General features: G+C 43.6%; 1 protein-coding gene across 1 annotated transcript in view; it reads right to left on the reverse strand.

The window, feature by feature from the left end:
* LOC126456197 (dynein axonemal heavy chain 8-like) overlaps window positions 1-25,773 on the reverse strand; it is a 503,569-nt gene that overhangs the window by 346,894 nt on the left and 130,902 nt on the right. Inside the window, exons 15-16 of the mRNA XM_050091951.1 lie at window positions 8,366-8,845; window positions 830-976 (exon numbers count right to left, since the gene is read on the reverse strand). Coding sequence (XP_049947908.1) covers window positions 830-976; window positions 8,366-8,845 — 627 coding nt within the window. The remainder of the gene's footprint in view (window positions 1-829; window positions 977-8,365; window positions 8,846-25,773) is intronic.

Here is a 25,773-nt window from a genome sequence, read left to right on the forward strand (position 1 = left end):
AGCAGTTGTAAACGGCATAATAACGTGATACCGCGATCGTGGTGAATAAATAAATTTTTAACAGTCCAGGCAGAAAAGTTGATTTTTTAAATTATTGTAGGACCGTGGATCCTAGTAAACAGAAAACATGTTTTGTGCTTCATCTGCACCGTAAGACGATACGTGTGCATAAATAACTACACAAAAACCTGCCTCCGCCGCCGAGGTGACTAAAGCACACACGTGCGGAGGCATCCTGTTAGAATCCTAATTGTGGAAGAAAATATCGTAGCCAGTATTTGGCTAACAAGTTAAGGAGAGTTGGCGGCGTAAAGTTTCTGATCGCCAGACTCTGCGCGATTCTCCTCAATTCAGTTCCAGACCTCTGTGCAGTGCCTCCTGGACTGTGTGCGTGCGACATAGTTGATGACGATACGTCCGTCGGATGGGAAACTTAGCCATGGAGTCCTTTTGTTGCATTCGAGACGAGTAAGCTATCTGCTGGTACTGGGCTTCACTTTCATTCTCCTCTGATCAATATGCAACGCAAACGTCGCGCCACATCACATTCACGTATACTCAACGATAAATTTAGGACAGGACTCTTATACACCCTGTGAAAAAGGTTCATCATGCGCGGAGGACCGAAATGTTTTTCAGTTGGGCGGTCGAATAACCGCTCTCGTGTCTCCGAGCCAGCATTGTATACGACCCTTTCATTTTATTTTTTCACAAAGAATTCTAGTACTGTAAAATGCAATATACACTAAATAAATACTATAAATGCTTGCTAGCGCAGATAATTAAAATAAAGAGTCTGTGCTTCACTGTGCAAATGTCACTCGGTTACCTGATTCAGTTTGGCTTCTATGTCCTTCTCCTTGATGGCGCTAACGCAAATGTCTTCGACGTCATCCTTATACTTCAGCAGCGGCGCTTCCATCACGTTTCTCAGTTTGAAATCTTCTGCTTCTACGTCGAATTGGTAGGTCATGAGCTTTAAGAAATAAAAGCGATTGTCTAAATGTGACTAACCTGAAGAAGCTATTAACAGTTATAAACGAGGCATATTAATCGATATCAGATTTAGTAGACACAAATAATAATTGTCATTAGCGTCCAAAACTTAAAAGAATTGTTCTTCATTATGCCTCCACTTTGAACCCATTTACTCTATTCCGCAAAAAATTTGTGATTCTATTTTATTTGGAAATTGGATATCTTAATTTGTCATTCGACTTCTTCTTCTGTTAATTAGTGTCTACACCATTTTAGATGCGGCCTCTGTGGTACACAAGTTGTGGAGATTTAATTTTAGCTAACTTTTCGGCTGCATGCCCTTCCTGTCACCGCTATCGTCAGTCACCTCACGCAGGGAAGTAGTGTGCATCCCCCGTCTGCGGATTGTGTGAACTTTGTTCTGTTTGTGATCGTATTTTGACTGTTTGTGTAACGTGTTGTTTGAGGCAGAAGGTGGGGACCAGCCCAGTTTCTGGCTAAACGAGTGTGGGAAACCACCTAAAAACCTCACTCAAGCTGGTGGTTACACCCGCTACGGTTATTAATAAGCCCCACGGATTCGACCCGGATCTGGCCTTACTTCCTGTACAACAAACTTTGCACTACACGTTATACTATATGGAAACATTGGTTTGCCGTATGACAAATAAATAAAATATGGCTCCGTACGATATCTTTTTTGTTATTGACATCAGTAGCAGTGCTATGGGGACTCCAGGGCACCACTCTGGCTTGGCTTCGAATCTAGAGGTCCCGGCTTCATTTTTGCTAATATTTTTGGGTTGCTTATATGCAGGGGAAATGACTTCACAATTCAATATGTTGCCCACTTTACACTTAAAAGCGATACTGAACCTTTCAATACCACTGAGATGAAGTGCATCATGTGACAACCCACGTCGTTCTCCCTCCTTACACCCACCTCTCCTTCCCCTACCCCTCTTCTCCAGACTACCTCAATACAGTATTAAAAATGATGCATAAAAAAGCTCCATGTTCTAATATGTACAATAAAAAATATAATTACGTAAACTGTTGCTGTTCAGCACACACACACACACACACACACACACACACACACACACACACACACACACACACACACACAAACAATGACTTTACTGTCCTGTCAGTAAATTTCATCGCTTCGTCTTCTTACTTAATATTTGTACCAAATACTCTGCTGGCTTGACAATAAATTTCATCTCCTTCTATTTTCATACTCCTGTAATATATATGCCAACGTACTGTACCGCCTCATCTTCAGTATGCTTCATATCGCTCTATTGGGGTCAAATACTCTGTCTCTGTCTTTATAATATACAGTCAAGACAAAAAAAAAAGAAAAAAAAACGACGCACCACAAATGAATTATCGGAATGGGTCGGAAATCGGTTGATGTGGTGTACATGTACAGAGAGATAGATAATTACAATTTCAGAAAATATGGAAGATTTATTCAGGAGAAAAAGCTTCATAGATTGAGCAAGTCAATAAATGACACGTTGGCCCACCTCTGGCTCCTGTGCAAGCAGTTTATTGATACAGTTGTTGGATGTCATCCTGAGGAATATCCTGCCAAATTCTGGCCTATTGGCGCGTTAGGTCGGCAGAATCGCTAGGCAGTTGGAGGACCCTGTCCATAATGTTCCAAACGTTCTCAATTTGGAAGAGATCTGGTGATCTTGCTGACCAAGTTAGGGTTTGGGAAGCACGAAAACAAGCAATAAAAACTCTCATCATGTGTGGGCGGGCTTTATCTTGCTGGAATGTAAGCCCAGAATGACTTGCCATGAAGAGCAACAAAACGGGGCGTAGAATACCGTCGACGTACCGCTGTAGTGTGAGGGTGCTGTGGATGATAACCAAAGTGGTTCCACTATGAAAAGGAATAGCAGCTCAGACCGTCAGTCTTGGGTGTCGGGCAGTATGGCTGATTACAATCAGGTTGGTATCCCACCACAGTCTGAGGCGTCTCCAGCCATTTCTTCGCCAGCCGTTGGGGCTCCATTCGACGCAGGACTCAACTATGAAGACAATTCAACTCCAGTCAATGAGATTCCAGACCGAAGACTTGCCTCGACGGTCCCTGGAAAGTGATGGGCTAACAATCTGACTGTCAAAATGGTCGCTACTTGGAATGTGACCTCAGTTGCCCCTCCATCCAGGCAAACCGAAAATATCGGCAAAAATGCCCTCGCTGGGTCATGAAGCCAGGACCTCTAGAGCCGAACCCAAGGCTGAAGGGTGCGCTGGAGTCCACAAAGGCCTGCTACTGACGTCACTGCAGTAATGACGCCGCGTAGGCTTCAATGAAAAATTTTATGTTCCATCAGAACTATAAGTTTAAATGATTCATGTGGCTCCCTTTAAAGTTTCTCGAAATATTTACTACCTGTGCAGCACCGCCTGCACAAAATACGACATATGGAAACTAAATCTACAGTTAGCTCCCGATTATCTGGGTCATAGCGTACCTAGTACTGCACGGAAAACGGAAGAAGAAAGATAATCCAAAATACCCATGTTTCTACCGAAAACTGCTATTTGAAATGCAAGTTACATGTTATATTTGAAAGTCCACTGCAGTACTTACGTGTAACGCACAGGGAACTGCACATTTACTTACAAAATTACACCTAAAACAAGTTTTATTTCGATTAGTTGCTTTCAGTTCACTTTCGACAAATAACCCCACATTTTTCAAAATGGCTCTGAGCACTATGCGACTTAACTGCTGAGGTCATCAGTCGCCTAGAACTTAGAACTAGTTAAACCTAACTAACCTAAGGACATCACATACATCCATGCCCGAGGCAGGATTCGAACCTGCGACTGTAGCGGTCGCTCGGTTCCAGACTGTAGCGCCTAGAACCGCACGGCCACTCCGGCCGGCCCACAGTTTTCTGTTTGTGTTTTTCATTCAACTTTTTCCCTGACGACTGTCGTTTTTCACCGGAGAGTCAAACATGGGTACAGTCAAATTTTGTCCTACGTTGTCTAACGTCATCAACGATGCATTTCAGAGCCTCGGTTTGTGTAGTACTGGTTCCTCGTCCTCGCTCTCTTCCTCTACGGAACATATTAGGGTTATTGAAAAAGAAACAAGCTGGTGGCTGTAAAATGAAAACCGCTAGAGTGCTTGTAAAGATACTGCCTTCGGGAGAAACCGAGGCGCACACCCACGTGACGACAGAGCGAGCATGTGTACTTGTCGACCGTTCACTGCACTCAGTAGTGCGGAAACAGAGAAACGGAGCCTTCAAAAGAGCAGAGGGGTTTTGTGCGTTTCTTGATGACGGAAGGAGTGCGGGGAACGGAAATTCGTCAGAGGACGGCTCAAGGGCCCATACAATTCTCACTCTAAATCAGAGTTTTGGGACAATGGTTGCTACCGTTATTCGTCGGTCTTCCAATAACGAGGGCATCCAACTCCTGGATAATGGTATCGGTAATGCGGCGTCGCATTCCAGATCGTGCATCACGCGTCAACGATGTAATCGCTTGTGCCACGCCTTTACTCTTGCAACGGACAAACAGTGCTCTTCGTGTGCTTGTGCCATCTTCAGTGAATTTCCGTTCTCCGGACTCCGTCCGCTGTCAGGAAATGTACTATACCTCTTTACTCTCCTTTGGAGCATTAATTTATCTATTCGCAGTACTACTGACTGCAGTGGACGGTGGACGCGTGCACGTGCTCCGGACCCCAGGAGAAATACGGGCTCGCAACGAACTTGTGATGTCACACTATTCGGCTTGTCCGCCGCACTTCGCGAACTCTTGGCTCTGTGCAGGCTCAGGGGAAATCAGCAAGTAATTGAAAAGGTACCCACGAAAGGTCGTAACTCTGTCCTGTGCTATAGAGAGTTTTCATGTATTTAAACGCGCTGTCAAAGACCTACAGTGTCACGTGTTGTGACGTACACGCCACGGCCTGTCTGTACCTCAGGCCTCGACGAGCTCGCTCAATCGTCAGTTGGGTGTGCGTCCATGTCGTTCTAGTGGCGAGTTTGGGACCTCAGCGCTCTTACAGGGTGTTACAAAAAGGTACGGCCAAACTTTCAGGAAACATTCCTCATACACAAAGAAAGAAAATATGTTATGTGGACATGTCTCCAGAAACGCTTACTTTCCATGTTAGAGCTCATTTTATTACTCCTCTTCAAATCACATTAATCATGGAATGGAAACACACAGCAACAGAACGTACCAGCGTGACTTCAAATACTTTGTTACAGGAAATGTTCAAAATGTCCTCCGTTAGCGAGGATACATGCATCCACCCTCCGTCGCATGGAATCCCTGATGCGATGATGCAGCCCTGGAGAATGGCCTATTGTATCACAGCCGTCCACAATACGAGCACGAAGAGTCTCTACATTTGGTACCTGGGTTGCGTAGACAAGAGCTTTCAAATGCCCCCATAAATGAAAGTCAAGACGGTTGAGGCCGGGAGAGGGTGGAGGCCATGGAATTGGTCCGGCTCTACCAATCCATTGGTCACCGAATCTGTTGTTGAGAAGCGTACGAACACTTCGACTGAAATGTGCAGGAGCTCCATCATGCATGAACCACATGTTGTGTCGTACTTGTAAAGGCACATGTTCTAGCAGCACAGGTAGAGTATCCTGTATGAAATCATGATAACGTGCTCCATTGAGCGGAGGTGCAAGAACATGGGGCCCAATCAAGACATCACCAACAACGCCTGCCCAAACGTTCACAGAAAATCTGGGTTGATGACGTGATTGCACAAACTGCGGGCGGATTTTCGTCAGCCCACACATGTTGATTGTGAAAATTTACAATTTGATCACGTTGGAATGAGGCCTCATCCGTAAAGAGAACATTTGCACTGAAATGAGGATTGACACATTGTTGGATGAACCATTCGCAGAAGTGTACCCATGGAGGCCAATAGCTGCTGATAGTGCCTGCACACGCTGTACATGGTACGGGAACAACTGGTTCTCCCGTAGCACTCTCCGTACAGTGACGTGGTCAACGTTACCTTGTACAGCAGCAAGTTCTCTGACGCTGACATTAAGGTTATCGTCAACTGCACGAAGAATTGCCTTGTCCATTGCAGGTGTCCTCGTCGTTCTAAGTCCTCCCCAGTCGCGAGTCATAGGCTGGGATGTTCCGTGCTCCCTAAGACGCCGATCAATTGCTTCGAACGTCTTCCTGTCGGGACACCTTTGTTCTGGAAATCTGACTCGATACAAACGTACCGCGCCACGACTATTGCCCCGTGCTAATCCATACATCAAATGGGCATCTGCCAACTCCGCATTTGTAAACATTGCACTGCAAAACCACGTTCCTGATGAACACTAACCTGTTGATGCTACGTACTGATGTGCTTGATGCTAGTACTGTAGAGCAATGAGTCGCGTGTCAACACAAGCACCGATGTCAATATTACCTTCCTTCAATTGGGCCAATTGGCGGTGAATCGAGGAAGTACAGTACATACTGACGAAACTAAAATTAGCTCTAACATGGAAATTAAGCGTTTCCGGACACATGTCCACATAACATCTTTTCTTTATTTGTGTGTGAGGAATGTTTCCTGAAAGTTTGGCCGTACCTTTTTGTAACACCCTGTATAAGGACCACACCTTCTTCTGTAGGCAATGACATTACAGTCATCCAGCAGTTTTCATTTTACAAACTCGAACTCGTTTCTTTCTGAATCACTCTAATACTTTGTTCACAATATGCGCGTAGCTTCTCAGATCCCGGTTGGTAGACATCGCTGTCTAACCACTCGCAGATTTTTTCGTTATGTACGCCTTAATAACAAGAAATTTAAATTGTAAACAAAAATGTCAGTCTTAATTATAACTTAACACCCTAAACCGTTTTTTTTTTCTTTTATAAATTGTTGATCTGTTCACGGCTAATCATCTGCCGGATAATACGCACCCAGATAATAGGAAACTTGTTGCATTTCGAAAAGTAAAAGAATAGGGTGTAGAATAATAACAGCTACCAATCCCAATAGAAGGTGATTTTCTTTCACATAGACCGGTTTCGGGCTTGTGCCTACCTTCAGGTGGTTTACGTTCACGCACATGTTTTCATAGCTAGTGTTGGAGATCACTGTTTAAATCAAGTACAATATGATGATGATTAAATAAACACAAATGAAACTCTGGGTAATCGACATGCGTTGTAAAATATTATAGTACTCACATATAGCTGGTGTATCCATATTGTTTCCGGATACCATTTGTCACATTTTTTTACAACAATATTTCGTTTTTTACACGTTAACCGTATATTAGTCATGATGTTAACTATTAGTGCTTCCATATTGTGACTTTCATAAAGTAGTTGCAGTTTAGGTGTTAATAAGTCCAGAAGCACATGCACTCACAATGTGTTTACATTGGAAAACAGATTATGGTCACAGAGCGTAGGTCAAAGAAGTACAGAGATGTTACACGTACAGAAGCATAACATATATCACAAATTATGAAAATGAAACTGTTACGTGATTGTGGAACCACACTGTCATTTATAATATATTTTGTGGTTGCTGGCAAATTACACAAGATTAAATGGACACTTTTAAAAAAGAATTACTAGTTATGAGGGGGCCATGAGTTACAGTTATTGGTTTTTAAAATATTTCATTAAAACTGTAAGTTATGGATCCCCCACAATTATACATTTTTTGAAAAAAACTCAGTATCTATTTAACATTATATAATTTGCCAGCAACCATTCAGTATATTATAAATGACAGTGTAGTTCCACAATCATGTAACAGTTTCATTTTCATAATTTGTAATATCTGGTATGTATCTGTTTGTGGAACGTCTCTGTATTTCTTTGAACTATGCTCTTTGACCACAATCTGTTTTCCAATGTAAGCACATTGGATGTTGTGAATTCATGTACTTCTGAAACTACTAATACCTAAAGTACCACTACTTTATCAAAGACATAATATGGAAGCACCAATATTTAGAATGACGAGTAATATACACTTAACGTGCAAAAGACGAAATGTTTTCTAGAAGAATATGGCAAATGCTGTGTGAAAACGTCATGCATACACCAGCTATATGAAAGTAGTACGATATTTTACAATAAACACCGCTTAGCCACCTTCAAATGTTTCAATTGTGTCTATTTAGTTATCATCATATTATTTTTGATGTAACTGTGACCTTCAACAGTGAATCATGAATGTAAACCGTTTGGAGATAAGTATAAGACCAAAACCGGTCGTGTGTTAAATAAAGTCATATTCTATTGTGACTGGTAGCGGTTATTATTCCACCCGCAATAAAGGAATTGTCACGGGGTTCGGCTCCGTCCGTGGTGATGAAATACATTTAAAACTAATAAATACCTTAGATAGTCTTTGCCAGTGTCGCTCTTTCATGGCTTTGTTCGCCATGAGCTCCAGCAATGGAATGGACTCGTTGAAGTCATCGATCTTTTGCTTCAGGTCAAGGAAAGCGGGCCAGTCCTTCATTGCCTTCGGGAGCTTGCGACAGCGGCTTTGGAAGTCGGTGATTTCGGTGATGATGGCCTCGATGTCGACGTCTGACCAGAGGAGTTCGAAGTAGCCGTCCACGGACTTCATGACCTGCAAGTAGAGGCCGTACAGCTTGCCGAGGAGGTTAAGCTGCTTCTTGCGGTTGTGCAGGATGGGGTAGTCGTTGACGGGCAGGCCGAAGAGGCGCTCTCCGTCGCTGAAGCGCTCGAAGCGCTCCCACAGGTCGTCGAAGCGCGCCTGGAAGAGGCGCGACCGGTCGCTGGCTTCGCGAGCCGGCAGCCCGGGCACCATCGGCCCGTTCGCGTCGAAGTCCACGTCGAAGTCGCGCACCTGCAACCACAGCCACGCCACTGCTAAACTCTCTCACCTCACATGTAATTTGTTTGATTACTTATTTGCCGTTTTCTTTCTGTCTGTTGTCTATATTCTAAAATAATTCAGCTGTATACGGAGTGATTCCGTAGAAATGTTGGAACACGTGAGGCAATACTGACCCTACGACTTATCTTAGAAGAAAGACTAAGGAAAGGCAAACCTACGTTTCTAGCATTTGTAGACTTACAGAAAGCTTTTGACGATGTTGACTGGAATACTCTCTTTCAAATTCTGAAGGTGGCAGGGGTAAAATACAGGGAGCGAAAGGCTATTTACAATTTGTACAGAAACCAGATGGCAGTTATAAGAGGGGTATGAAAGGGAAGCAGTGGTTGGGAATGGAGTGAGACAGGGTTGTAGCCTATCCCCGATGTTATTCAATCTGTATATTGAGCAAGCAATAAAGGAAACAAAAGAAAAGTTCGGAGTAGGTATTAAAATACACGGAGAAGAAATAAAAACTTTGAGGTTCGCCGATGACATTGTAATTGTCAGAGACAGCAAAGGTTTTGGAAGAGCAGTTGACCGGAATGGACAGTGTCTTGAAACGAGGGTATAAGATGAACATCAACAAAAGCAAAACGAGGATAATGGAATGTAGTCGAATTAAGTCGGCCGATGCTGAGGGAATTACATTAGGAAATGAGACACTTAAAGTAGTAAAGGAGTTTTGCTATTTGGGGAGCAAAATAACTGATGATGGTCGAAGTAGAAAGGATATAAAATGTAGACTGGCAATGGCAAGGAAAGCGTTTCTGAAGAAGAAAAATTTGTTAACATCGAGTATAGATTTAAATGTCAGGAAGTCTTTTCTGAAAGTATTTGTATGAAGTGTAGCCATGCATGGAAGTGAAACGTGGACGATAAATAGTTTAGACGTCGTTATCAGGAGAAAGATAACTGGCATTCTACGGATCGGAGCGTGGAATGTCAGATCCCTTAATCGGGCAGGTAGGTTAGAAAATTTAAAAAGGGAAATGGATAGGTTAAAGTTAGATATAGTGGGAATTAGCGAAGTTCGGTGGCAGGAGGAACAAGACTTTTGGTCAGGTGATTACAGGGTTATAAATACAAAATCAAATAGGAGTAATGCAGGAGTAGGTTTAATAATGAATAAAAAAATAGGAGTGCGGGTTAACTACTACAAACAGCATAGTGAACGCATTATTGTGGCCAAGATAGACACAAAGCCCATGCCTACTACAGTAGTACAAGTTTATATGCCAACTAGCTCTGCAGATGATGAAGAAATTGATGAAATGTATGACGAGATAAAAGAAATTATTCAGGTAGTGAAGGGAGACGAAAATTTAATAGTCATGGGTGACTGGAATTCGTCAGTGGGAAAAGGGAGAGAAGGAAACATAGTAGGTGAATATGGATTGGGGAGAAGAAATGAAAGAGGAAGCCGCCTTGTAGAATTTTGCACAGAGCATAGCTTAATCATAGCTAACACTTGGTTCAAGAATCATAAAAGAAGGTTGTATACCTGGAAGAATCCTGGAGATACTAAAAGGTATCAGATAGATTATATAATGGTAAGACAGAGATTTAGGAACCAGGTTTTAAATTGTAAGACATTTCCAGGGGCAGATGTGGATTCTGACCACAATCTATTGGTTATGAACTGCAGATTGAAACTGAAGAAACTGCAAAAAGGTGGGAATTTAAGGAGATGGGACCTGGATAAACTGAAAGAACCAGAGGTTGTAGAGAGTTTCAGGGAGAGCATAAGGGAACAATTGACAGGAATGGGGGAAAGAAATACAATAGAAGAAGAATGGGTAGCTCTGAGGGATGAAGTAGTGAAGGCAGCAGAGGATCAAGTAGGTAAAAAGACGAGGGCTAATAGAAATCCTTGGGTAACAGAAGAAATATTGAATTTAATTGATGAAAGAAGAAAATATAAAAATGCAGTAAATGAAGCAGGCAAAAAGGAATACAAACGTCTCAAAAATAAGATCGACAGGAAGTGCAAAATGGCTAAGCAGGGATGGCTAGAGGACAAATGTAAGGATGTAGAGGCTTGTCTCACTAGGGGTAAGATAGATACTGCCTACAGGAAAATTAGAGAGACCTTTGGAGAGAAGAGAACCACTTGTATGAATATCAAGAGCTCAGATGACAACCCAGTTCTAAGCAAAGAAGGGAAGGGAGAAAGGTGGAAGGAGTATATAGACGGTTTATACAAGGGCGATGTACTTGAGGACAATATTATGGAAATGGAAGAGGATGTAGATGAAGATGAAATGGGAGATAAGATACTGCGTGAAGAGTTTGACAGAGCACTGAAAGACCTGAGTCGAAACTGTGCCCCGACATGGACTCGAACCCGGGATCTCCTGCTTACATGCTAGACGCTCTATCCATCTTTCTTTTTTTTTTTCGTTGTTGATCGTTGTGTTTGGTCGTTGTGGACGTCACATGACATCCGTTAAAGTTTGTTTGTTTATCCTTGCAGTGAGTTTTTTATTACAGAGGCCACCCAGCTCTCTGACCGAATACGGTGACTTACCGTACCGGCTCCATCTGAGCCACCGAGGACACAGATGAATAGCGCTTCTGCGGGGATTTATCCCTTGCACGCTTCCTGTGAGACCCACATTCTCAACTGTCCACAATCTACATATGTAATGTTCCTAATCGATATTTGCCCATCCACTCAATACTCGCGCCAACTAAGGTGACGATTCCCGTAAGAGTTCGGGCAAACTATGCGCATTCGCACAGACGAAGGTCAATGGCCGGGCAGCCTTTAACTATGTATGAAGATAGTAACTGTTCTCGAAAGAATAGATACCAATGATGACCGTGCAGCTTCTCTAGAATAAATGGTAACATGTGGGTCTCTCGGGAAGCGTGCAAGGGATAAGTCCCTGCAGTCGCGCTATTCATCTGTGTCCTCGGTGGCTCAGATGGACGCCCGCACGGTAGGGTAGCTCAGCTTGTTGTTGCAGGCATCAACGATAAACTTGAACGGATGTCTTGTGACGTCCGCCCAGACCAAACGCAACGAACAATACCGAAAAAAGATGGATAGAGAGTCTGCCATGTAAGCAGGAGATTCCGGGTTCGAGTCCCAGTCGGGGCACACATTTTCAGCTGTCTCCAACGAGGTATATCAACAACACCTGTCGGCAGCTGAGGATTTCAATTAATTATTATTTATTCTAGAGAGCTGCAGGGTCATCAATGGTATCTGCTCTTTCGAGAACAGTTACTATCTCCAAACGTAGGTAGTTTACAGGCACAGACGCAATTCGGAAGCTTACACTCACTTGTCACGCAGTACACTAGTTTTTTATTGTATTGTACTTTGCAATAAACCAGCGGGGACCGTGAGACCCGTAAATGAAATAATAAATATTATCTCAATATAAACACTTCATTGTCCAGCCACAGAAAATAGTACTTCCTGGCAAACACAAGATTCGAACTCTGAGCCTCACCAGCGACAATCATACACGGCCATCTGGTGACGTCACATGATCTACATCTGTCATCCACTCTTCGGGCATTTGCGGCACCATGTGCCTTGTATCAAATTACTTGTCTCAGCATCATCTACGTCGCTCCAGTTTTTTTTTTTTGTAAAGTTAATAAGAATCACTCTGTTTACAAAGCGTTCAGTGAGGGAGTTTGTGACTTCAGCATTAAATATCTTGAAGACTAAGATCGATAGGCGACTGCAAAAAACTATGTTTATTGTGAAATTTGATGATGACTGGATCCATAGCCTTCGTGAAATTTTTAAATGGAACCATTCCGGTTCAGGCTATTAAAACGTTGTTTATTGCGATCGCAATTTTGAGACGTAATCATTTTCAAGCGCTATGAACACAATCAGTCATCAATATAATATAGGTAAACATGAAATTGACAAATGTTGAAAATGAAAATTTCAAAGCTACTCACATGGGAGGTTGTAATCTATTCAATAGTATAAATCTATGACATGCAGTGTAAGAGCCGCTGCAGGTGTGCCTCCTGGATCTGTCCTTTCACCCTTCCTTGACGTCATGTACACTGCGGACATTCCTAAACCGCCACCCCCCAACGTATCTCCTGCAATATGCCGACAACTTCACCTACCTAGCCACTTACCACACCCTTCAACTCTTCCGTGCCCCCCTCCAACGCCACCAGAATCTCCTAGTTGAACGATGTAGTACGTGGAAACTTCAAGTAAATCCACAGAAAAGCCAAGTCACCATCTTCGTTCGCAGCAATCGCCGTTTCAGTCATCCAGATTTCCATCTCTCCATCTACAACCAACCCATCCCTCAGACTAACACAGTGATGTGTTTAGGACTTAATCTCGATAGAAAACTAGCAAAAACGCACGCCTCCTCATCGTCCAACACAAAGCCCGAGACCGACTAAAATCGCTAAAACTACTAACTGGCCGTACCTGGAGTCTACATCCTTATGCCATTATCCTCACCTATAGGTCTCTTAATCGCCCCATCCTAACCTACGCCAATAATGCCTGGATCTCTGCCTCGCCTAAATTCTATAAGGCACTTAAAATCCTGGAAAGACATGCAGTTCGTCTAGCCTTCCGCACCCACCTACATTCCCCAACTCGCATCTTGTACCGACTCATCCATTTCCCATACCTTCTTCTCTTCCTAGAGCACCTTCAGATCCGATACATTAATCACAATGCGTAGTCCCATCACCCGATTTCACACTCACTAATAACCAACCCAGTTACCCTGCTGCGCCCCTACACCCATCCCTCAGACTAAAACAGTGATGTATTTAGGACTTAACCCCCTCCGTGCACCACCATGCCATATCCATCCTCTCTGGCAGGAATTTTAACCAACTCCCAGTCCCCAACGATGAAATCCGTCCCTAAATATACTTCGCTTTCCAGCCGTAATCACAATGTTCCACCTCACCCCATTTTGCCATTTTCTCCTTCCCCTTCATCCACCCTGCTGACTTCTAGTGGCTACTTGCGGTTCTGCATGGTCCCGTAGTCATACTCATCATCGCAAGTTCATCATGACAATTTTTTCATGTGTCACCTAGTATCGCCGTTACACCGTGGCATAATTCACGTTCATAAGTGGCAGTATTTTAACTGTAATATAAAATCGTCAAACGAGTTTTAAAAACCATCAGTATTTTCCACCTACGCGTATTTTACAAAATCCTCATTTATTGTCACCCGTTTATATGTAAAAATCATAAATATCGTCCATTTATGTATTTTCTACAAAATCATCTGTTGCTGTCTCCGTTTATATATTTGAACGTCTTTAAATATAAAACTTCCTGGCAGATTAAAACTGCGTGCCGGACCGAGACTCGAACTCGAGACCTTTGCCTTACGCGGGCAAGTGCTCTACCAACTGAACTACCAAAGCAAGACTCACGGCCCGTCCTCACAGCTTTACTTCTGCCAGTATCTTGTCTCCTACCTTCCAAACTTTACAGAAGCTCTCCTGCGAACCATGCGAAAGGCAAAGGTCCCGAGTTCGAGTCTCGATCCGGCACACAGTTTTAATCTGCCAGGAAGTTTCATATCAGCGCACACTCCGCTGCAGAGTGAAAATCTCATTCTGGATCTTTAAATATAGTTTTGTAGCCTTTGACTGAAGAGCGGTTTTATACCCCCCCCCCTTTCCCCCATTCACAGGGAATTGAAATACTAATAAAGAAAATAATGCGTATGAGAAGTTGCATGTGGATGTATGAATTTATCTATTGTTCCATACATCAAACACTTTAGAGTGCTAGTGAAGTAATGATGTAAACACTTACATTTAAATCTCGTGTGACAGGCGTGGTAAATGGATCACAAAAGCATCAAAGATGTAAACATACAAACAGTGTAAGATATGGTGTGCAAACATGTCAATATATGGAGTCGATATCATGTGGTTTGTGAAATGTGAGACCAGAAAGGAGAAAAGCGACAAATATGTGTTAAATAAAAATAATGTTTTAACCGCCAAAAGCGGAATAATTTCATTCATTCATTGTATACAGAAGTTGACAAATAGTTCGAGGAGTTGCTAAGAGATGGCACTGTAATTACAATAGCTCAGAGCTATCAGCGTGAAGGACGTTAGCGAACCGAAGGAAGCGGTTGATATCATGTATTCCATTGAACGATGTGTTTTTCTGGTGCTGGAATATTGCAGATTATAAGACATTCCTACGGCAATAAGGCGCAGCTTTCGAACATGACTGATGTCCAAAAGATCCCGACGCGAAAGCCATTTGCAAGCTCTTCGCCAAACTCTAACGGACAGGCAGCATGGCTGATGATCTAGCGGGGTTGGCCGCAAGCAAACGGTAGTTACTCTTCAGAACGTCGCCACGGTTTCTGAAATTATTCGAGGAAATCCAAGGAAATCCGTTCGAAGAATTCAGCAGAGGCTGGTTTGAAGCGTTCCAGCACGCAGAAAATACTGAGAGCCTACACATGTTTTCATTCAGTATTCAAAGCCACCAAGCCAGTCACCAGGCCATACATGTACGAGCTGTGTGGCAAGAGGGTTGACTTTCCGAACCAGACCCTCGCAATGGTTGATAATGAAAGATTGACGTTGGCTCCATCCCGTTCACAAATGAAGCACGCTTACACTTGAATGGAGTTGCGAATAGACAAAACTGGCGATTATTGAGTTCCGAAAATCCCCGTTTGTGTGAACGAAACCACTGTTTTCTGCCAAAATTACTTTTTGGGCTGTAATTTGCAGTAGGGACATTACAGATCCTTTTTTCATGCGAGATAGATCACTAATGAACGTTAAGTTGCAGTTTTGGAACAATCTATCACCACACAGCTAGCGGTGTAAGATCGACCAGGCACCGAGTGGTTCATACTAGGAAGGGGCAGACCACATCGCACCCACCAGGTGTTTCGCTTTCTTGATGACTACTTCGGCAACAGAGTCATTGCGTTGGATTATTGAAAATTTACTGGCGCTAGGATGGATTGGCCTCCGTATTCTGCCGACCTGACTCCTTAGACTACTTTCTGTAGAGCACATTTGAAGATACTGTCTATCGGAATCATTCAATCACGCTGGATGAGCTTGAATGGGCGACGTGTGTGACATCTGAATACACTGTCATTGAAACACTACAGGATATTTCATTGTTCGTTTGTGCCACCTCAGTACAGCGAGTGGTAGCCATTTCGAAAAGATTGTGATGTGCTTGCAGAGGACGAGTTTAATTATGCACGACTATACAGAACTGCACAGCGTACAGCGCCATCTATTTAGCAGCTTTTCTAAATATTTAGAAACCCCGTATAAAATTCTTACAACTGTCACAATACGCACACCTTTCGTTGCACTCGTCGATCGATTTTAGTTTTCGATATATAAGGTTAGTGCATAAGTACATAGCGTTTTTGTTTTGAATGTTGGTATTCCGTCTGCAACGGGTTTATTTATCGACTGTCATTTTTTATTTGTAGTTTACCGCTGATATTTGAGTTTACATATTGTCATTTTGTCATTTGGAGATAGTGAGTGGAGCTGTGTACCAAGTGGAGAAATCAGAACATTTCCGACATATTCTTCTGTCTGAGTTCAGTAGGGTGGTGACAGCAGCACAAGCAGCCAGGAACATTTGCGTCGTGTATGGGGGTAATGCCATTGGACAGAGCACGGCATGAAAACGGATTTATCGTTTTAAAAAGGATCGTTTTGACAGTAGTGACTCTCCACATTCAGGAGGACCTTTGCGGTTTGATGAAGATCCGCAATGATCCACGCCAGTGTACTCGAGAACTGGCAAATGTGGTGAACTGCGATCATTCCACCATTGTGCGACATTTGCATGCAATGGGGAAGGTTCAAAAATCGAGTGTATGGGTCCGCGTGCTCTAAGCCAAAATCACATAATCAGCATCTCTGCGTGTTCATCATCAATTTGGTCGTAAACAACACAGACAATTTTACTGGTGACGATAAGTAGCGTCTTTATGCTAACATAAGGAAAAGAAAGGAATGATTAAGCCCAAATAACGCAACAACTCCCCGTACAAAGACATGTGCGCATCCACAAAAGATATTGTTACGCATCTTATGGAACAGCGACGGTGTGGTGTACCGGGAATTGCTTCCTCGACGTGTAACCATCATTGCTGACGTTAACGGTCAACAACTTAAGACGTCTTGCAGTCATTGTCCGACAACAACGAGCAGAAAGACTGCGTGAAGTGATGCTTATCTACGATAACGCCAGTCCGAATACTGCTACACTGTTCAAAAGCTCTGTACGGGAGTCGTGATGGGAAGTCATTCCGCACCCACCTTAACTGATCTTGCGCACTCTGATTTTCAGACGAGCTCTTCGCCTCAAACCGTATGATTTCTACAGTCGCGGAATCGAAAAGTTACCCCAGCATTGGTAGACGCCGAAGGAGAATATACAACTGAAGGCTAAAATCACTGTTACGTGTATCTGCTGTGTTTATTAAGTTATGGAAAAACGCTACGAACTTATGGGACTCCTTCGCTTGACGCTCCTTACGAGTATAACACATAATACGTGGGCTATTTTTTATTCAACGACAGTGAAAATAAAAAATGTTTTACTTGTAACATTTAGCTACGCCTTCCAGTTACTGTTCTACATAGTCGTCGTTGAGACTTAGACATTTGTCGTAGCACGGTACCAACTTTCCAATACGCTTGTCATAGAAGGCAACCGCCTGTGATTTCCACCAGTTCCCCACGCTGGTCTAAAGCTTGTTGCCTGTGCCAAAATGGAGTCATCATAGCCAGCGGTTCATGTAAGAGAAGAGACGAAAACCAGAGGAGCAAAGTCTCGACTTTACGATGGGTAGTCAAAGACTTCCCATCGAAAACAAAACAGGAGCATCCTCGTTGCCCTGCAGTGTGCGGTGGAGAACTGTCACGAAGAAGGAAATGCATGACAGTACATTATGTGGAGTTGCCTGAAATCACGTGAAACATCGGAGCGGGCATCCGTACTTGGAAGGAGACATTATTTTCCAGGTAGCGTTAGTGCTCACTGCACCTCAGAACCGTGAAGTGCGACGTGACGCAATAGATCGGCATAGTTGAGACAGTGCGAAATACTTCTGAACAAAGCTACACCGGATTTTCGCTGTGGTTTTAATTTAGCTACCGATTGAGGGTTTAAAAAAAGGCAATCCTCGTATGCTGACTTAACATTTAACATGCACTAGCGTACAGAGCAATTCAAAATGAATATGGCGATTACTGTTTAATTTTATAGCGATACATCGATAAGAAAACAGAGAGTGTATAAGAAAGTTCAAAATTTCGGTCGTTGTGCACGATGGCCCACCTTACATATTCGGGTACGGAGGATCACACAATTTTAAATCAACATCTTCCAATCACTTGAACCGGTCGCGACGCTGTGTTTTGCTCTTGGCCACCTAGATTTCCGAACCTGACACCTAGGGATTTGTTTTTGTGGTGTTGTGTGAAGGACATTGTGTACGCATCTCCTTTGCCGAAAACAACTGACGAGGTCGGCCGAAGAAATTTCTAGCCCACAAGAGCTTATTTTGAGCTATCGCATGTTATACGTTTGGCTAAACTGAAAGACAAGAACTTAAATACGATAAGACAGATCAACTTACACAGAAGACAATTTTTCCTGGTAGTACATGTGTAATTACTAGGGTCATTCAGAATAAAACGAACCAGAAGCAGTAAAACGAAAACAGTCATAGGAATCGCAGTGCCATTGTCGACGAAATAACCTGTGGTCTCTATAAGAGCGCTGAAGCCTCAAACTCGCCGCACGATAGAACGAGCACTTGCACTCAGTATGTTGAAAACAGAGAAATGGAAGCCTGAAAAGAAGAGCAAACGGGTGTAGTACATTTGCTGAGGGCGGAAGGAGAGCAGCGGAGGGAAATTCATAAAAAATGGCACAAATGTACGAAGCGTTTGCAGAAGGACGGATGTTGTTGACCGATGACACACGATCTGGAACGCCTTACCGCATTACTATTACCATTGTCCAGAAGGTAGATGCAGCCATTATTAAAGACCAGTGAGATATGGTGCAGACCTTGCCCCAGAGGACGGACTGAGTGTCGCAATTGCAACAGACATTCAGCGCTATTCGTATACTTGTGCCATTCTTTGATGAATTCCCGTTCCCCGCACTCCTTCCACCACGAGGAAACGCACTGCACCACTTTGCTCTTCTTTTCAAGCTTCCATTTCTCTGATTTCAGCCCGACTGAGCGTAGTGGATAGTCCAAGCATGCACTAGGACTGTTGATATATTTAAAAATATAGAGAAACCGATATATCGATATTTAAAATGTAACCTTTATAGTCCTTGACGTATCGAGAAAAGGTATCAATATATAGGCGGAAAAAATATCGACGCAATGGCCTATAAAAATATCGGCTGCACATTATAAATACACAGCCGGCTTGAGAGCTGTATATTTAAATAACGATTTATTTTTAGATGTTCTGCACATAAACAATCTAGCAGCCTGCTTATCCCCCTTAAAGCAAGAATTGAAATGAAAACGTTGCATGTTCACGGTTGGTGATAACCATTATGCTAACAATTGTAACTGCAGGTAAGTGGCACAATATAAGGTGTCCGATGGGTCCGTCGTTCGGTTTCGTCACATATCGGATTCGTCTGGAACACTTCATGCCGAAATCTCTGTTTTTTCATTTCTGCAAACGCCAGGGACGTAGCAGTTGTAGTGTCAAAGTTGCGTCGTGAAGTTAAATTTTGCAGTTTGTTGGTAGCTCCGAGCGCCTATTACGTTAGCATTTACCCTCACACGTCTCCGCACACCGCCAAGACCAGTATTGTCATAAAGGTTTTTGTTCATCATTTTCAGCAACTGTTTTTGATGAATGCCGATGTGAAGAAATGGCAGACTAGTTGCGTTAAAAAAAATTTTTTCCACGCAGCTGGATTTCTATTCTTCACATCGGAAATCTGTTTTTCCGTTCACCCCCCTACCTCCCCCCTATGCCAGTGCAATCGGACTTCTGCTCTGTGCCATACACATTTCTTGTTTCACACATTCAAAGAGAGACTAGACGTGGTGAAAGTTCAAAAACTAGTAAGACCCCTTCACACAGTGAAAGTAAAATTAGGTTCTACTACATTTTCAAAGGAACAATTTCAAATATTTACCGAAAATTGAGAAACAATATAATATAATATAAAAATATTGGCACTCGATATTGCCTTTTAGATATCGATATATCGGGAGAAAGTTATCGCCCAAAAAATTGACATTTTTTTGGAAAAAAATCAACATATCGATATTTTATCAACAGTCGTAGCGTGCACGTGCTCGGTCTGTCATCACGTGGGTGTGCGTCCTTGTTCCTGTAACGGCGAGTTTGAAGCCTCAGCGCTCTTATATAAGGCTTCTTCCATAAGCAACGGTATCACAATCCCTTCAACGGTTTTCCTTTTACAGCTTCCGCCTCGTTTGTTTTTGAATGGCCCTAATATTATCAGCATGTGATCGACTGGAGCATGCAACAGATATGATCATCAGACTAATCCTTGCTATAATCCGTCCATCATTAGAATAAACCTGATGTAAACAAACACAGACTCGATGATTGGTCAGAAACCGTAGCACACGTACACTGGTGTTGTTACGCTCTTGGAAGTAGGTTTATTTATGTATTAGATATCTTATTAATAAGTTACGTTAAATAAAACTTTAAGATATTCAAATGTATTAACAGCTACCAACGTTTTTCTTAATAACGCTTTAGCTACGTAGTTTTTATTTCAAAAATCGCGCACGGTCACAGCCTCCACAGCGTTGTGCTCTGATTGTCGCGCTGTTAATGCGCAGTATAAAAGTGGCTGAGACTGATTTCTGTTCCGTAATGAAACACGCGCGTGGAACTCTGTTAAAAAGTGCCGAGAAATAGGCTGCTCTTAAAGTTTTTCATAAATTTACGGAGGTAATCAGCTTTGAAGTTTTCCCAGTGTTGTACATGACGCAATTGATAAGCCAACCCAGATTGAATGTGTAGCGTAATTGGTAGCATAATGGAGTATAAATCACAAGCGGTTGCTCGTGCATTGTTTCAAATTTCCCTATCATCTTCTTTTTCTCGTTCAATTTGAAATACCTACATCTCGCAATTATAACACTCATCATCATTTTTTATGAATAATGCACGTCTTCTTCTTTCTAATTACATAAAGGACGCGAAATTCCTGTTTACATTTCAAATGCAAATTCTTAAGTTGTTTAAATTAAGAAAACATAACAAGTTAATTTTGAAGGCAAAAATGAAAAACCAGATCCTCAGCGCCGGTCGAAGTGGCCGCGCGGTTCTGGCGCTGCAGTCTGGAACCGCGAGACCGCTACGGTCGCAGGTTCGAATCCTGCCTCGGGCATGGATGTGTGTGATGTCCTTAGGTTAGTTAGGTTTAACTAGTTCTAAGTTCTAGGGGACTAATGACCTCAGCAGTTGCGTCCCATAGTGCTCAGAGCCATTTTTGAACCAGATCCTCTTTATTTGGACGATGTCCATCGTTTTATACCACAGAGCTAGAGAAGTATCGTAGAAACATGAAAAACAATCATTTTCACAGCATCGAGCACGTCAGACAAATGCTGCATGTTTATGTTTGCTACTGTACCATTACAATATGAACCCAACAGAAGTGATCTGAAGCCAAGCTGCGGGATTTGGCCCGAGAAGTAACAAGACTGTTTAGCTGCCAGTCGTACTGGAACTAACGCACACAGCTTTTTCACAAGTCACTGCCGAACTCTGGTGGGATATACACTCCTGGAAATTGAAATAAGAACACCGTGAATTCAATGTCCCAGGAAGGGGAAACTTTATTGACACATTCCTGGGGTCAGATACATCACATGATCACACTGACAGAACCACAGGCACATAGACACAGGCAACAGAGCATGCACAATGTCGGCACTAGTACAGTGTATATCCACCTTTCACAGCGATGCAGGCTGCTATTCTCCCATGGAGACGATCGTAGAGATGCTGGATGTAGTCCTGTGGAACGGCTTGCCATGCCATTTCCACCTGGCGCCTCAGTTGGACCAGCGTTCGTGCTGGACGTGCAGACCGCGTGAGACGACGCTTCATCCAGTCCCAAACATGCTCAATTGGGGACAGATCCGGAGATCTTGCTGGCCAGGGTAGTTGACTTACACCTTCTAGAGTACGTTGGGTGGCACGGGATACATGCGGACGTGCATTGTCCTGTTGGAACAACAAGTTCCCTTGCCGGTCTAGGAATGGTAGAACGATGGGTTCGATGACGGTTTGGATGTACCGTGCACTATTCAGTGTCCCCTCGACGATCACCAGTGGTGTACGGCCAGTGTAGGAGATCGCTCCCCACACCATGATGCCGGGTGTTGGCCCTGTGTGCCTCGGTCGTATGCAGTCCTGATTGTGGCGCTCACCTGCACGGCGCCAAACACGCATACGACCATCATTGGCACCAAGGCAGAAGCGACTCTCATCGCTGAAGACGACACGTCTCCATTCGTCCCTCCATTCACGCCTGTCGCGACACCACTGGAGGCGGGCTGCACGATGTTGGGGCGTGAGCGGAAGACGGCCTAACGGTGTGCGGGACCGTAGCCCAGCTTCATGGAGACGGTTGCGAATGGTCCTCGCCGATACCCCAGGAGCAACAGTGTCCCTAATTTGCTGGGAAGTGGCGGTGCGGTCCCCTACGGCACTGTGTAGGATCCTACGGTCTTGGCGTGCATCCGTGCGTCGCTGCGGTCCGGTCCCAGGTCGACGGGCACGTGCACCTTCCGCCGACCACTGGCGACAACATCGATGTACTGTGGAGACCTCACGCCCCACGTGTTGTGCAATTCGGCGGTACGTCCACCCGGCCTCCCGCATGCCCACTATACGCCCTCGCTCAAAGTCCGTCAACTGCACATACGGTTCACGTCCACGCTGTCGCGGCATGCTACCAGTGTTAAAGACTGCGATGGAGCTCCGTATGCCACGGCAAACTGGCTGACACTGACGGCGGCGGTGCACAAATGCTGCACAGCTAGCGCCATTCGACGGCCAACACCGCGGTTCCTGGTGTGTCCGCTGTGCCGTGCGTGTGATCATTGCTTGTACAGCCCTCTCGCAGTGTCCGGAGCAAGTATGGTGGGTCTGACACACCGGTGTCAATGTGTTCTTTTTTCCATTTCCAGGAGTGTAGAACGGTTCGTTATAAAAGTAGAAAAGAAAATGCTGCGCCTGGTTGGCTTCGTGGATTCTATTGTTGATAGGCTCGTTATCAACGTAACAGGTGACACTTCCAGAACTGAAATGTATTTCTGGGATTCGGATAAGGAATGAGCTAAGAGATTACCAGACGACTGCCTGTAAGTAATACTTTCAGTAGCTTCAATATTTAACTATCCGGTGAAATTCTTCAATACTCTCTTACGTTACACAAAGCTTATTCAGAAAAATTACCCTGTGGTTAAGTCAGGAATTTTCATCAAAAATGGTTCAAATGGCTCTGAGCACTATGGGACTTAAATTCTGAGGTCATCAGTCCCCTAGAACGTAGAACTACTTAATCCTAACCAAACTAAGGACATCACACACGTCCATGCCCGAGGCAGGATTCGATCCTGCGACCGTAGCGGTCGCGCGGTTCCAGACTGTAGCGCCTAGAACCGCTAGGCCATTCCGACCGGCTGAATTTTCATCATTCTTGTTTTTAATTACAATAGTACATTAGCTAAAAACGATAACGTGTTGCGAAATTTCGTCTAGTCGTCTAAGGAGCGTTCTGTGGGAGATTTGCAGTGTATTATTTCATTCGGTTTAAAAATTAAATGACATTCGAAGCTGTTTTGCTCCTATGCTGGTTATTTTTTTTTATTTTTTCGTGTGAACTGCAAGTCGATGAGCACGTCACGCACAGCACAAAACGTACCCTTACTATCGCACTTGATAGTACTCGAGACAGCTGGACTGCAGTCCCACGTGAAACGGCAATCCAATGAGGTTCCAGCAAACACGGAAGAATACATAATGCAATGTTTACATCAGGTTTGGCTGGCTCTGAGCACTATGGGACTTAACATCTCTGGTCATCAGTCCCGTAGAACTTAGAACTACTTAAACCTAACTAACCTAAGGACATCACACACATCCATGCCCGAGGCAGGATTCGAACCTGCGACCGTAGCAGTCGCGCGGTTCCGGACTGAGCGCCTGAACCGCTAGACCACCGCGGCCGGCTTTACATCAGTTTTATTCTTACGATGAACGGATTATAAATTGAGTGTTAGCACTTTCTTCTGCCGGTCCTTTCAGTTCCAGAACTTAAAATGCGCATTTGTAATACACTCGCGTCGATGACTCCGTGACTCCATCGTACTGCCGAACGTGTGGCATGAATTGGATTGTCGCTTAGATGTTGTCTGTGTAACTAAAGAGACTCCTATACAACACTTACAAAGTACGGAAACGTTCTTTTGAACTTTTTTTACATGTTCTGTAATTCTTTTGATATATCTCCTTCATTTAAATAGTTACAACCATGTGTAATCACATTACTCACTTGGAATTTCTCTGTGCACTGGAATGACGTTTTTTTGCTAAGGGAAATGAAATAGATAGAATACAAGTAGGAATGCAGATTCAAGGTTGCACGAGGTCCGTAGCACAGATGAAATGTGGGACACCTATTCAGAGATATGTGAGCATCCTTTCCTCAGAAATATTACGAGAAGCTTGCAGTAACGCAACACATTTTTTCTCGGGCAATTTCGGTTGAAAGAACGAGGAATCTGTTGTGGGAATTCGTGGAATGTTCTCGTTTCAGCCCCTACAGTTCCATGAAGTCCCGATAGGTGGCGGCGCTATACATAGCCTTCAAAATTGCGTCTGTAACGGAGACCTATCATTGTGTTTCTTTTAGCGGAAAACCAAAGCATAGCATATATTCACAGGTGCTTGCAGAACGTCTACGGAGACCTGGCAGTGAAAGAATGCATGATGAGTCGTAGGGCGAGGCGTCTTTCATCATGGCATTGATCGACGGATCACAATCAAATATCTCGCTGCACAACTGGACGTCTGTGTTGGTAGTACTGGCACACTCGACCGCCGATTGGGGCACTCAGTGTGTGTGCCCACTGGCTTTTGCACTACCTAACAGAAGATCATAAAGAGCAGGGACTAATAAAGCCATCAGAAGATCAAAACAAATTGCAAAACCATTTATAAAAGATATCTGAATGGTGCGAAAATTGCCAGTTGACCCTAAATAACGAAAAGTGTGAGGTCATCCACAAGAGTGCTAAAAGGATTTTGTTAAAATTCGGTTACACGACAAATCAGTCTAATCTAAAAGCCGTAAATTCAACTAAATATCTGGGTATTACAATTACGAACAACTTAAATTGGAAGGAACACACAGAAAATGTTGTGGGGAAGGCGAACCAGACTTCAAAGAAAGGCAGCACGTTTTGTATTATCGCGGAATATGGTAGAGAGTGTCACAGATGTAATACAGAATTTGGGCTGGACATCATTAAAAGAAGGGCGTTTTTCGTTGCGACGGAATCTTCTCATGAAATTCCAATCACCAACTTTGTCCTCTGAATGCGAAAATATTTTGTTGACAACGACCTACATAGGGAGAAACGATCACCATGTTGAAGTAAGGGAAATCAGAGCTCGTACGGAAAGATATAGGTGTTCGTTCTTTCTGCGCGCTATACGAGATTGGAGTAATAGAGAATTGTGAAGGTGGTTCTATGAACCCTCCGATATGCACTTAAATGTGATTTGCAGAGTATCCATGTAGATTTAGTTGTAGACGTAGAAGGAAGGACCACGTACGTATTGTATTACTCGACCGCCCTCTTAGAT

The sequence above is a fragment of the Schistocerca serialis genome, chromosome 2, assembly GCF_023864345.2.
Source record: "Schistocerca serialis cubense isolate TAMUIC-IGC-003099 chromosome 2, iqSchSeri2.2, whole genome shotgun sequence".
In the NCBI taxonomy this organism is placed as follows: Eukaryota; Metazoa; Arthropoda; class Insecta; order Orthoptera; family Acrididae; genus Schistocerca; species Schistocerca serialis.